At 34.9% G+C, this 15689-nt stretch overlaps 1 protein-coding gene across 1 annotated transcript in view; it reads left to right on the forward strand.

Annotated features, from left to right (window-relative positions):
* The window catches only part of COL12A1 (collagen type XII alpha 1 chain), a 164935-nt gene that overhangs the window by 39624 nt on the left and 109622 nt on the right, over positions 1 to 15689 (forward strand). The window contains exons 12-13 of the mRNA XM_049776732.1: positions 642 to 914; positions 11908 to 12180. Coding sequence (XP_049632689.1) covers positions 642 to 914; positions 11908 to 12180 — 546 coding nt within the window. The remainder of the gene's footprint in view (positions 1 to 641; positions 915 to 11907; positions 12181 to 15689) is intronic.

Raw genomic sequence — 15689 nt, forward strand, 5'->3', positions numbered from 1 at the left:
CCCAGCAAGCCTTACAAGTTTAACATGAAAATTAAAATTAACAAAATATTTAGGCATCATTACAACATTTACAATGTCTTTAATAGAATTTTGGGTATTCAGTGAACCCACCGGTAGTTTCTTTTTTTGTTTTGTCTTGGGGACACACTGATGATGTTTCAACTTACTCCTGGCTCTGTGCTCAGAAATCACCCTGGTGGTGCTTGAGGTACCATATGAGATGCCAGGGTTCAAACCCAGATTTGCAATGTAAAGGCAAATGCCTAACTTGCTGTACTGTCGCCAAAGGCAGTATCTGTGTTATTCTCCCACTCCTCTTAGCAAGCTCATTTTTGGGGGGAGCAATAGTATAATGGGATAGGGAGTTTACCTTGCACACAGCTGACCTGAGTTCCATTATGGCATCCCACATGGTTCCCTGAGCACCACCAGAAATGTGGTGTAGATCCTGAGTACCTATAGTATCTGTAGATACTGAGTGTAGATCCAGGAGTACCCCCTGAGGTGTGGCCCCCATTATTTTAAAAGCTAAATTTAATAATTTCAACGAGGCTTTAAATTTGATGTCTTCACATATGCTATAAACTATTTTTTGAGCCACCTTATTAAATAATAAATTTTATGTTTTGTTTTTTTTAAAGTTAGAGGGAATCCAAGAGACTTAGAAGTTTCTGATCCTACGACAACAACTATGAAATTATCTTGGACTGGGGCACCAGGAAAAGTAAAACAGTATCTGGTCACTTACACCCCGGTAACTGGAGGTGAAACTGAGGAGGTGACCGTGAGGGGAGATATAATCAGTACAGTACTGAGAGGACTACAAGAAGGAACCAACTATGCCCTCTCTGTGACAGCCTTGTATGCATCTGGCGCTGGAGATACCCTTGTTGGAGAAGGAACAACACTTGAAGGTAATTACTGCTTGGTATTTAAATACTTAGATTTTCCTCAAGAAGTCTAAAGTGTTTCCAAAGAACAAAATCTAGAAATACCTTTCCTTAAAAGGAAATCCTGTTGAATAATAATGGTCAAACTTTCTGTTATTTAGATATATAGAGTATGAGCAACTGAAAACATTAATGGGATTTGGATGAATTATATTGGAGGAGATAATGGCATCATAAAGTTAGAGGAATGCTTGTATGGTGACAGGGTTTGGTTAAATGAATAGGTGTGTGTGTGTGACAGTCAAAGCAGAAAGGTACCATGGAAAATATCTAGGAATGAAAGGAATGAAGACATTTTGGATTGCCCCAGATCATTCAGATGCTTTCTTCACTCAGAGCAGACAAGAACCCTTTTCTCAGTCTGAAAGACTTTCATGCTCCAGAGCATTTTTAATGTGTGAAATATGAGAACCCAAGTTTCTATTTGCTAGTTTTCTACATAATGTCTGAAATTAAGTTTCAAGTTTGTAGTTAATTCAGTATTAACAAGAACCATCAACAAAAAAGGTGATCCTGGTGGGTCCTGCGTATCAAACTGCTGGTACAATGGACCAAGAATAACAAGTATAATGTGGAATTGCAAGCAAAATGTGGAAAATTCTTTCTGACCTCCTATACCAAAACAGACAAGACAGCAACTGTTTCTTTGACTCCACAGAGTTATATGGATGCATATTCTTAAAATATTTTAATATTAATGACAGCCTGGATTCAAGTGTACAAAGTAAATTATATAAAAATTATATAATAAATTATACAAAACAAAGTAAATTATATAAGAGGATATATAAACTTAGTTTAATTATACAAGAGACTGCATTTTAATATTACAAAAGAAGTATCAATGGATTATTATGATTATACTGGCTTAATAGATGGGGTTAAGTATTATGTCACAATGTAATAATAATATCCAACTATATCCAGCAATAGCTTTCCTTTCTTTTATCACTCTGTGTTACATCTAGTAGTGCTCATGGATTACTCCCAGTTGGGACTCAGGCATGCCTCTTGACCAGATTAAATCGAGCCAACCACATGCACAGAATATACCCTAGCCCTTTGATTTATCATCCCAGCCTTTTAAAATAATTTACTTTCGGTAAATGCAGGAAGAAAATGATCTTTGTTTGTATCTTGTGTAAAGTGAAATCACAGTTCTGTGACACAAAAATATTCACCAAATTTGACAGGTCTAGAAATATGGAGGATTGTGTGTGCTTTAAGGAAGGACAAGATTTTACAATAAGCAGTTTTGACTGAACCTCATGGCATACTCTCGAAGTTTTAATCTTAAAACTAAAAAAAATCGTTCTGTGCCCATAAGAACTATTTATTTTGAGGGGGCCCACACTCGGCTATGTTCAGGGGTTATCCTGACTCTGTGCCCTGACTCCTGGCAGGCTCGGGGGACCATATGGGTTGCCAGAGATCTAATCCAGGTTGGCTGCATGCAAGGCAAATGCCCTACCTGCTGTTTTATTGATCTGGTCTTAGATTTACGTTTTGAAGATGATTCTCATAAAAGATATATAAAATATTATCACCAGTTGAGTTTTGGCATGGTTTCTTAGATGGTGGTTTCATCAACTTAAAAAAAATTCCTTTTGCTTCCCAAGCCTTAGATTGTCAGGTATAAAGAGTGAATCATCATCTTACTCCCTTTCTTTTAGTCTTATTATGAAAAAAAAAATAAAAAACCAACAACAACTGGGAGATTATAAATGAAACTTGCAAAATGTAAACAAGTAAATTCTATCATTGTGGCTTTCACCAAGGGAAATGCAAATGTTTTAGAGTTAGTATTTAAAAATAAAGCTTTTGTAAATAATTAGAAGATTTCTGTTGACTACATTAAGATTTTGAAAATTAGAGGTTCAAATAGGGGTTCAGGAGATAGCTCAATGGACGAAGCGCTTTACCTACATACGAGGTGGCCCCGTGGTTGATCTCCTGGATAGCCTGTCCTTCTGAGCACATCTGGGTATATTTTGATAGTCTCAGCATTACTGGGGATGTCCTGCTAGTATCCTGAACAATGCTTAGAAGGTACATCCTCCTTCTACTGCCAGAAGAAGAGTTTTAAACATAAATGACTTTAAATACGGAGACATCATCCAAATTATAAAAGCATGTGACCTTTATGTTTAGAATAACATCTAGAGATTCTGAGATAATTTTCCTTTTTTTAAAAAATCTTTGAAGTTAATATTTATTTGCTTTCATAGACTCTCATTGTAGATGGCTAAAAGATTTTTAAATAAAAAACTTTTGAACTATCCTTTTTACAGAGTAGTTGAATATTATATTGGTAACAATTTTTCTATTATAAGGAATATTTTGGGAATAAGTTAATAGATTTACTTTAATGCTTGTTACATTTTAAATTCCTGATAGCCTGTATTTATTTACTTTAAAAACTTTAAAAATAAAAAAATCTTTACAAATATAAAAAAATTTAAAATCTTTAAAATCATTTACTTAAAATCTTCTTGAATTTAAAATAAAACTTTCTACTAAAGTGATATATTTATTTTAATAACAGTTTAACAAAATATTCATTTTGATCTTACAGCAAGCATATTCTATTGAGCTTTACTTTTTTATAGCAGATATATAACTGAATTATTTAAAATTTTATAGCTTTGCAAGAAGGTATAGGTAAATTGCCAATTTACATGTATGTATGAGTGTACATAGATATTTGATCAGAAGTTATGTCTTAGGGAGTTATGTGGGAAAAAATTTAAAATTAAATTTTTCCCATTTTGTGAATAGGAAGAAAGCTAGGTGATTTGCAAGTTTGCTTTGTAATAATACTTTCTCCCATTTATATCAATTCAATGCTCTTTACTTCTATGGTGGATTAGATAAAATGTGGCCAATTGGACTTTATTAACATATTGACCCCAGTATAGTGTGCATGGTAAACTTAAAAAATAAGTGAAAACATAATTGTGACTAAATTAAAATAGTAGGAGATCTTGCCCCTGGTTATTCCATTTCATTTTATTATATTAGCTCAGCCAAATTCACATACCATATACAGAACAGGATATGATGGTAAATGCCGGGAATGGAAAGCCCAGAAACAGAGCCCCAGGCAACCACTATTGAAGACTGCTGTTTTTCTAATTTGTTTTTCTCTTGGGAAAGGAGGTGGTAAGAGCAGACTTTGAAGGAATGTTTCTTCCATCCAGAGACATAGAGTCAGCCAGTATTCTGTGGTATGAAAATTTTACAGATTGCCTAAGTGTATCAATTAAAGTAATCAATTAAAGAAAGATGAAAAACTATTGACTGTAGTCTACAGCTATTCCTAACTTGAATCTGCTTGCTGGTGCTTTTTTTGAAATGTTGCCAATGATAAGAAAATATCCATGTTACTGGAAGGGAGATTTGTTAGTGTTGGCACAGGGAAGTTCATGTTGGATATAAAACTATGAAATAAAATCACAAAGGCAGATTTTATTATTATTTCAGATTCAGATTTCTGAGGAATCTGAGCACAAACAATTAGGTTTGATTTGTATTATTTCCCCCTTTTGTTACTACTAAAATAGGTAGTTTTGATGTAATTACTAATCATAAAAATGTAGTTTGAATCTTGATAAAGGTTTTCTTTGGCATGTGGTGTTGAAGGAGTAAAATCAGCTTTTATAAACTTGAAATGAATAATGCCCATTTTCATTTAGACATCATAAATGAATGAAAATTTGAGTTAAGGCTTTTATATTATGTGTCATTTTTGATTGTGGAAAAGATGAAGATTTAGAATTCCCTTTGTGTCAGTTGCTGTGGCAACCTGTCAATGTACTAGACATGAATGGCTTTCCATGTAGCAAATCAAGCTAACTCAGTTGACATTTTGGTACAATGAGGTTTCTTTATTCTTCTTTTCTTTTTTGGTACATCACAGGAATTCTTTTGCATGATGTTGAGTAACACAGGACTTCTCTAAGATGAACTAAATAAGGCCTCTGTGTTACCCTAGATTTATTGCTAGTTCATAATTTGAAAAGTCGAGCATGCAGGATGTAACCACTCTGATGTATTCAGGGAACTTTGGTAAAATTTACCAAACAGCAATTCATATTTTCTTTTTTTCAAATTAATTGCTCATTAGAGAAAAATCTAAATCAAACCAAAGAAGGAAACTTATGGAAGAAATCTTAAATTTTTATTTCAAAAGTTTAAAGGAGAAAAGTAGGCTTCATTTTTTGAAGGAAAGTTTAAGAGGCTTAAAAAAACTATGAAATATTCAGAATGACTAGGTTAACTTATCAATAGTAAACTTTGTCCTTTACTATAGTGGATCTAATTTGTTGGTTGTAAATCAAGTGTGTTTCCACATAAACATTATCCAGAAGGACGCTTTCTGCCATGGAAAGTTGGATGACTTTTGAGTTCAGCTGCAACGGAAAAGACAAATTGATTTAGAAGAGAGTTTACATTACATTTTCAATTTAACTTCTATTTTTGAAAGTAGTATGTGAAACTCAACAAAAGTTGGCTAATAATAAAAGTTCATAAGATGAAATACAGTTTTATTTCATTCTGATTAATTTTTCAGGTATCATCACTAGCTAAACTGTGTTATAATTATATTTGAATTACATGGTGATTTCCTTTCAGAAATCAAATAGAAAAAAGCTAAGTAAATGTAAGAAAGTTACTTAAATGAGGCATTAGTTCTTTGACTTTAGAAAAAAGTAGAAATCAACTCCTGGTGAATGGTCAGATGATGAGGAGTGCACTTGTTGAAAGAAGGAAGAAGGAGAATGAGAAGGAGAAGGGGTAGGAGGAGAAGTAAGAGGAGAGGATATGTAGAAAGAAAAAAATTCAGTGTTATATTACATACTATGGAGCTATATTGAGGACAATGATGTAAATGTAAAAACTACTTTGAAGAAACTTGAAGAAACAGACATAAAAGTATACCATTATTACTAAGATGATATACTTGAAATGATTGCCAGAGATAAAAATAGCATGCATAGGGATATATACATACATATATATATATATATATATAGTTTAGACTCAACAGCAGTAAACAATTAAATATAAGATAAAATATGGAAAACAGTAAGAAACCTGAACAAATTATAATATCATAAAATGTACATTTATAAGTCATTTATTTTTATTTTTTGAGGGGTACATGTGGCAATGCACAGGGCTTATTTCTGACTCTGTGCTCAGGGATCACTTATGATGAAACTCAGAGGATGATCTGGGATGAATGAAGTTGAACCCTGTTTGGTTACATTCAAGAAAAGTTCTTTATTCAGTCTACTGTCTCTCCAGCTTCAACATTTGTAATCGAGAGGAGAGAGAGAGAGAGAGAGAGAGAGAGAGAGAGAGAGAGAGAGAGAGAGAGAGAGAGAGAGAGAGAGAGAGAGAGAGAGAGATCTCAGAAATAGGGAGCCATCATAAGAGTAAAGTAGATTCCAGTTTTGGGGAATGGGGTAAACTTGACAAAAAAGTCTGTTGAACGGGCCAGAATGGTGGCACTGCGGTAGAGCATTTGCCTTGCACATTGTTGACCTAGGACAGACTGAGGTTCAATCCCTGGTGTCCCATATGTTCCCTCAAGCCATGAGCTATTTCTGAGCACATAGCCAGGAGTAATCCCTGAGTGTCATCGGGTGTGGCCCAAAATAAAACCAATCCCCCCCCCCCAAATGCCTGTTGAAATGATTTATACTCACTGATACTATTTCTGTGCTTCCCTCTTTGAGTACTAACACCTTTCTTGAAGAGAGGTAATAGACTTGTATCATTTCACTATTATCCTCATTTCTAACACTATCCTCATTTCTTTGTATTTACTCTTTCCTCTCAGGTACTTTAACAAGAATCACCAAACCAAAGCAAATAAAATAAGTTCTTCTTGTAATTTTTCTTTTCTGAATTTTTTTAGTTAAAGAAAATCACATACAATTAAATATACTATATTAGCAAATCTCTGGCTAGGTTAACACTTGAATTGTCTCCAATTTCAAGAAAATGTGATAACTCTTGAATAAAAAGGATGTGTTGAGAATGATTTCCTTTATTTTTTGAGACAGGATGTAGAGGAATGGGGGTGTAAAGGAGAGATAGAGATAGAAATAAAGGGACAGAGAGAGACAGAGACACAGAGTCAGTGACAGAGATAGATTCATATAAAGCAGTTACACACCCAGTTAAACTGAATTGAGTATGAGTTGATCTTTGGCTTGTCAATTTCATGAATTGCTGCTGATGGCCTCAGGACACTAAGAAATATTAGGACCTGCTGGTGGTCTGGTCAGCTGATTGCATAACTGATCTCAAAATCAATGGGAACTTCCTTCTCCAGCTTTTCTTCCCTCCCTCCCTCCCTCCCTCCCTCCCTCCCTCCCTCCCTCCCTCCCTCCCTCCCTCCCTCCCTTCCTTCCTTCCTTCCTTCCTTCCTTCCTTCCTTCCTTCCTTCCTTCCTTCCTTCCTTCTTCACATTTTTGGATGGGGTTAGATGTTTTTATTTTATTATTAAGCTCTACCAGTGACATATATCTGGTATATTAACCCATTATAAGATGAGTATTGGATAAATAGTTTCACTCATTCCGTCGGAAGTCTTTGTATCCTAGTCATCATGTTTTTTTAGGTGCAGCAGCTCTTAGTTTAACGTTTATCTTTGTTTATCTTTGCTTCCACTTGTTTGGTCAGTCATGCTTCATCTTTAAAGATGCCTTCAGAATCAATGTCATGCACATTTTGTGGCTATGCTTTTCTCTCTAGAGGTTATCAAGGTCTTTAATCCATCTTGATTTGAATTTTGTACAATGTTAAAGACAGGTTTGTGTTCCCCCCTTTATTGTATACAATTTACCTGTTTTTCCAACAACTCTTGACCTTTTGTTGAAGTGGTTTCTTGCATCACTTCATATTTCTTGTCCCTTTATCAAAAATTAATTTATCATTAATTATCATTTACTTGAGGACCAGTCTCAGGATATTCAAATCTGTTCCATTGATCAAAGCATCTGCCTTTATTTTAATAACATATGGCATATGCCTTGCAAGTGGTAACCTAGGATGGACCACGGTGCAATCCCCCAGCAGCCCATATGCTCTTCCAAGCCAGGAGCGATTTCTGAGCACATAGCCAGGAGTAATCCCTGAGCGTCACCGGATGTAGCCCCAAAAACCAAAAAAAAAAAAATGTAATGGACATCCTTATAGGGATTGCATTATTTCTGTACAATGCCTTAGGAAGTGTTGCATTTTAATGATGTTAATCCTCTCAATCCATGACCAGAAACTGTGTTTAAATTTATTTTTTCTTTATTTAAAGAAATCACATAGTTGACATAGTTGACCATATACATTTGTTTCCAGATAAATGGAAGCAAGGTTGTTTAAAAATATAAAGAAAAAAAGAAACAGGAAAAGAAAGAGAAGAAAATTTAATTAAAAAGAAAAAATGGTGCAGTAGCAAGCACATTTGTGAAAATTATTACATCTCCAATGAAGTTGTTAATATAATGACAGAAGGTTTAATAAATTCTGTTGTTATCTGTCCATTCTGTCAAATCTAGGTGTTCCTTTCAGGATACAATATCATACAATTGAAGTTGTACAAAAACTCAGAGCTTCAATACTATAAATTTTAAGGATATATAATCAGCTACAGCCTCCTGGATGAAGGTTCAATTTGAACATGGCAACTGTGTTTGTGGGTGTGGTTAGAGCTGTCAGGCTTTTCCAGAAGGAAGTTATGCAGGAACGTGCCTGCACTGGTGATATCAGCCCAACAACTGGGGTACCTGAAGTATGGACAGATTGGCATCTCTGCAGAAAATTATAGAAGGTCAATGAAGCAGGCAAACTGGGAAATGGTGATTCTGGGTGATGGAGGCAGAAAGTTTGGCTTCAACAGGGTGGTTGCTTGGCTGACCCTCTCCTCTGAAGATGGCCAGATTTCTGATGCTTGGGCTGGAGTATCCATAATCTTTCATGGCTTGGTTTATCTTGTTCAAGAAAAGAGTGAATCTCTGGAGCTGTCCTGGTTTAAACATGGCGACTGTGTTTTCTCTCTTTTATGTCTTGAATCAGTGGTTTGGAGTTTTCTTTTATAGTTCTTTAAACTCTTTAGTTAATTTGACTCGGAATTACTTGATTTTCTGAGGCTCAATTGTGAATAAGATTGTTTTTTTTTTAATAACTCTTTACTCTGGCATAATTTGTATATAGAAAAACCATGGTTTTTTTTTTTTGCACACTAATTTTGTAGCCTGATACTTTACTATACAAATATTGTTTCCTGGAGCTTTTTCATAGTGTCTTTATGATTTTCTAAATCTAGTATCATAATATCACCACAAGCTTTGAGAAAATGTATTGGGCCTTTGAACAACTGTCAATGATGCTCAGAGTTTTACTCCTAACTCTGTGCTATGGATTACTCCTAGCAGTGTTAGAGGGAATATATGTAGTAAGATTTTTATTTGTCTTGGTCTCATGCATGACAAGTGACTCAACCTGTTGTACACTCTTTCCAGTAGCAGAATTTAGGAAATTAAAAAAAATTTGGGGTATTGTTACAGATAATAATGCCCAGGAATTACTTCTGGCTCTATATTTAGGGATCACTCCTGGCAGGTCTTGGGGAATCATATGTAGTGTACCATACAAGATGATACCTGGGTTGGCTGTATGCAAGTATGCATACTGTACTATCACTCTGACCCAGGAATTTGTTAAATTTATTAATTTATTTGTAGATTTAAAAGCACTTTATGAATTCTTTTAAAGACATTGATAAACATGTGCAGGTTTTTATTGCACTTTTACATGAACTTTGCTCTAGCTTTAAAGACCTTCAGTGCTAATTGTTCATTAAAATTCATGGGAATACATTTTTTCTATTGTTGACTTCTTTTATAACAGCTCAGAAATATCCTTGTGATTATATTTTATTCAGCTACAATTATTTCTATTATTTTCTCACAGTAGGATTATTAGTCTGAGTTTATGAGATTGATGTCTGTTGTCATGGAAATAAACAATCTCACAAATTCAGGACTGTAGCAAGTAGGAAGGAAATTAAGCTAAAAAGTAGAACATTTATGAAAATCAGAAATTGAAATAATTGTTTATAAATTACTTGGGAGATTATTAATTATTTGGGAGATAATTCCTAAGTTTAGCTACTTTTTATGTCACTAAAATGCTTTTCTTTTCTTTTCTTTTTTTATTTTTTTTATTTTTTGGGGGCACACCCAATGAAGCTCGGGTTACTCCTGGCTATGTGCTCAGAAATTGCTCCTTGCTTGGGGGACCACCATATGGGTCTGTCCTGGGTCAGCTGCATGGAAGGCAAATGCCCTACCACTGTGCTATCACTCTGTCCCCTACAATGCTTAATTTTATGTCATTAATAAAGTTTTTAGCTTAGTTAAATTAAAAGTTTTTTTTCAGATAGATTATTTCACCACAACTCTTCCTGATTAAAATTTAGAAGCATATTTGCATAAAAGCACATAGAAAAATGGGTGGCAAAGGCCACATATTATGCTTATGCAATTCAGGGATCAATTTTTGGATATAAGTTAACAAAACAAAGTCAGAAATAAACAAAACAACTACTGCCAAATCAACCAAACTAGATCAAAGAAACTGTTTATACTTTTATAAAGTAAAAATAAAACAATATTTATTTTTACAGAAGTAGCAAGTTGCATATATAGTTTGAGACAAATGGGAATTAATTTCAAGTTTTTAGAGAAAAATATTAGTGTTCTTGAAAATATTTATTCTTAATTGCAATTAAATATGTAACTTGAAATATGTAACTAATTTTGCTCCAGAGATGAGATTGTCTGGTCAGAAGTTAAAGCCATTCATGCTGCAGTTAGAATTTTCCATTTGGATTTGATTTTGATTGGATGCCCAATCCCTATTATACTTAATTTTCCCTCTGAATTCTACCATATATCATTTTTTGTCCACTCAAGTTTTTTATTATCTTTATATTGTTCTGAAATTTAAATGCTTGATTCTATTTTTAGATAATATTTTGCCTTTGATTCAAGTTAAACTGTAATATTCAACCTACTCAAAATAGCATTAGATATAATTTATCTATATTTATTATATCTAATTATAATTAGATATAATAATACAAATTTATTGCATGCCAGAGAAGCAGATAATTTTGTATTTATGTCATACTGTGGCATAAAATCCACAAAGATATTCAGTATGAAGTTTATTTTACATTTAAAGTATGGAAAATGATGGTTTTATTGGAAGACATCTGTGCCTCCTATTACATTGTTTTTCATATTTTTTCATTTCGGTTGTATTTTTGTTTAATGAAAGAGCCAAAACTTAATAAGCAGATGTTTTTGATCAGCAAGAACAGTGGCATGTTTTATTTTGTTTACTAGTCACTTTTAGGTTTTCCAGAAGAATTGGTGGTTTTTAGTTTTATTAGGGTAAGCTCTATTGAAATTTGCCATTTTTAAGTGCATGAGAAACAGTTTTTATAAAAAATTATTCTTGGAATTCATCTTGCAAGTGACATAAAATTGGTGAAGGAATTTTTATTACACATTGAAATAGAGTGCTAAGTTAAATTAGATCAGAGTAAAATATGATGCTAAAGAACTAAAGAGCTTTGTAAATAATGGAAGTTTTGGGATTTAAATGCATTTTTCAGCTCTAAAGAGGTTTTTATTTTAGGCATGTACTGCTTTCTGTTTGGATAACATCCTTGTCCTTTAAGACCTTAAGTGTGACCTTACAATTTGGTTGGTCAGTAGGAATCAGAATTCTCCTAAAAATGTATTAAATAAATTTATTTTACTAGCAGCAATTTAAGACAAATCAAGTTTGTGTTTAACAAGTTAGGATATCTACAAGAAGGAATGAGTATGTATATTATCTAATAGACAGGTAAAAGATCCTTTTATTTGTATTCTAGAGCATGGTTCTCCTAAGGATTTAATTACTAAAGATATCACTGACACGTCAATTGGAGCTTATTGGACATCTGCTCCAGGAATGGTACGAGGTTACAGAGTGTCATGGAAATCACTTTATGATGATATTGAAACCGGAGAGAAAAACCTTCCTGGAGATGCGATTCATACTGTGATAGAAAATCTGCAGCCAGAGACAAAATACAGAATTTCTGTATTTGCAACATACAGCAGTGGAGAAGGAGAACCTTTGAGTGAAGAAGCCACAACTGAATGTAGGTAGTAACATCATGCATGAGTGTGGGTGCACACTGGTGCTGTCAACATCTAGGAAGTTTAAAATAGACAAGAAGTTTAGACATTACCTTTTTTAATTTGTGTAAAAAATGATGACTTAAAATTAAGAATGTAATTGAAATTTAGGTTCCTTATACTAAAATGCCAAATTTTGAAATATTAATTCTTTATATTTTTCTTGAGTCTATCTCCATCTCTTCATCCTTCTGATATTGTATATAAGAAACTTGATTATCAACTACATACAAAACTCATCATTACATGTATAATTTACTTAATTAGTAAAATGTTACGTTATACTAGTTTTTTGGTGGTTTTTATTTTTTGTGACTTTTGTGGAAAGTAAACAGTTTAGAAGTACTTTGCCAAGTTAAGACAAGGTATTTAGTTGTGGATTAACTCTGAAGTATGAATAAACTAGGCACAGTAATTAGTTCATGCTCTTAGAATTTTTTATAAACTTCCCAGTGACATTTTAAGAATGTTTTTGGGATTACTTTTAGTGAAACTCAGAGACACAACATGCAAATTGTTGATATAAAGAAAACCATGAATATGACTAGAAAATAGCCAATGGGAACTTAATATCAGCAATAACAAATGGTTTATCAGAAAGATTGCTGGGTTTTGGGAATCACTTTGTGAAAATGAAAAGAAAACAGAAACATGAAAAGATCTTACAATGTGAGTGTCACAACTTTTTTGTAACTGTTACACACGTGTCAATGAAGTGAAAAAAACTTGCTTTTTACTAATGGGAAACAAACAGATTTTTCCCCCCTTCCCTTCCTAAAACTCAGTTTTACATTAATAGAAGTAGATGAGTTTATATTTACTTAATGCAAAAATTTATTTTAAATAGCTAAAGACAAAAATATAATAAACATCTTGTAGAACCTTCAACTTTTTTTTTTTTTTTTTTTTTTTTGGTTTTTGGGTCACTCCGGGCAGTGCTCAGGGGTTACTCCTGGCTCTATGCTCAGAAATTGCTCCTGGCAGGCACGGGGGACCATATGGGACGCCGGGATTCGAACCACAGACCTTCTGCATGAAAGGCAAACGCCTTACCTCCATGCTATCTCTCCGGCCCCAGAACCTTCAACTTTTAAATGGTCAATATTTGATTATGAGTTAATGTTTTTAAATTTGCCAGAGAGATAATACAATTGGTAAGGTACTTGCATAGCAAATGGCTGATCTAGGTTCAATTCCTGGCATCCCCTATGGTCTTCTAAGCACCACCAGGGGTCATTCTACTCCTGGATCTCCATTCAGGAGTGACTCCTGATTATTGCTAATTGTGGCCTCCAAACTAAACCAAACCAAACAAGTAAAAAATTCTTACACTTGAGATTCTGATCTTTTGAGAATACATATTTTTCTTTTTAACCAACACACATTAGCTTTAGTATTTTTTTCTTCCAATTCTGATTTGTGTGAAACTGAGAATTTTGTATGAGAAAGATGTCCTATTTTACTGAATAAAGTTAAAACATGTTACAAGACACACTTTAGAATTATTTTTGCACAATATCAAGAAGTTTTAGACATATCTTTGATATTTTGACAATTGTTAAATTATAATCAACATGAATATTGTTTTATATGCGTTATTTTTTGCATGGTAATTTCAAAATTATAGGTATGCCTTTATACTTTTTATTTCCAAGACATGTTTTTCTTTTAATAATTTATGAATCTGAACATTACTAAGTGGAGAATTGTAGGTTATTCTGCATAAATTTGATATTTTCGGGGCCAGAACAGTGGCACAGGTGGTAGGGTGTTTGCCTTGCTTCGCACTAACCTAGGATGGACCATGGTTCAATCCCTTGCCATCCCATACGGTTCCCAAGTCAGGAGCGATTTCTGAGCATATAGCCAGGAGTAACTCCTGAGCATCACCGGGTGTGGCCCAAAAATCAAAAAAATTTTGATATTTTCAAAATATCATCATAGTATTAAAATATATTTACTTTATCTTTTTTTTTTTTTTTTTTTTTTTGGTATTTGGGTCACACCCGGCAGCGCTCAGTGGTTCCTCCTGGCTCTATGCTCAGAAATTGCTCCTGGCAGGCTCGGGGGACCCTATGGGATGCCGGGATTCGAACCAATGACCTTCTGCATAAAAGGCCTTACCTCCATGCTATCTCTCCGGCCCCTGTTTTATCATTTTTAATCTTTGTGCTTTTTACATGTGATTTGTATACATGACTGCTTTAAAGATTTTTTTTTTTATCAACTGATTTTAGTTAAATTGGCTATTACATGCTTGTAGTTTTCTTTCTATGTCATGTTCTCAGGTTCACTGAGATTTTTGTGTCTGTGAATTTTAGTTATATATTATAAAATATTGAGCCATTATTTAAAAATTTTATTGTGTATTAATATTCTTCAGTAATTCCAAAATATACTTATATCAGACTGCTAGAACTTATTACAACTCATGCTATGCTCTTTGTTTTTATTCACATTTCTTTTGTATTCATTTCTCTTTCCTTCTTTTCCCTCTTTTCTTTCCCTTCCCTTGCCTCATTTCCTTTCCCCAGCATCCTTTCTTTCTTCCTCCCCTCCTCTTCCCTTTCCCTTCCATTCACTTTTCACCTCAACTCACTTTCCCTTCCTTCCCTTCTTCCTCCTTCCTTCCCTCCTTTCTTACTCTCGTCCCTTCCCCCCTTTACTTAACTGTCTCTTCTCCTTCCCTCTCCCTCTTGTCCCTCCCTTTTTTCTTTTCTTTTCTTTTCCTTCCCATACTTCCTCTCATCCTTCCTCTGCCTTCTTTTCCTACCTACTTCTCCCTCCCTGCCCTTTCCCTCCTTTTCCCTTTCCTCCTTTTCCCTTTTCCCTTTTCTTCCATCCCTTATTCTACTCTCCCATCCCTCCTTTCTCTTTACTTCTCCCCTTCTCTCCTTTTCCCTTCCCTTCCCCTTTCCCTTCCCCTTTCCCTTCCCTTCCCCTTTCCCTTCCCCTTCCCCTTTCCCTTCCCCTTCCCCTTCCCTTCCCCTTTCCCTTCCCCTTCCCCTTTCCCTTCCCCTTTCCTTCCCTTCCCCTTTCCCTTCCCCTTCCCCTTTCCCTTCCCCTTTCCCTTCCCCTTCCCTTCCCTTCCCCTTCCCCTTCCCCTTCCCTTCCCTTCCCTTCCCCTTTCCCTTCCCCTTTCCCTTCCCTTCCCCTTTCCCTTCCCTTCCCCTTTCCCTTCCCTTCCCCTTTCCCTTCCCTTCCCCTTTCCCTTCCCTTCCCCTTTCCCTTCCCTTCCCCTTTCCCTTCCCCTTTCCCTTCCCCTTTCCTTCCCTTCCCTTCCCTTCCCTTTCCTTCCCCTTTCCTTCCCCTTTCCTTCCCTTCCCCTTTCCTTCCCTTCCCTTCCCTTCCCCTTTCCTTCCCCTTTCCTTCCCTTTCCTTCCCCTTTCCTTCCCTTCCCTTCCCTTCCCCTTTCCTTCCCCTTTCCTTCCCCTTTCCTTCCCCTTTCCTTCCCCTTTCCTTCCCCTTTCCT

Source organism: Suncus etruscus, chromosome 7 (genome assembly GCF_024139225.1).
Source record: "Suncus etruscus isolate mSunEtr1 chromosome 7, mSunEtr1.pri.cur, whole genome shotgun sequence".
In the NCBI taxonomy this organism is placed as follows: Eukaryota; Metazoa; Chordata; class Mammalia; order Eulipotyphla; family Soricidae; genus Suncus; species Suncus etruscus.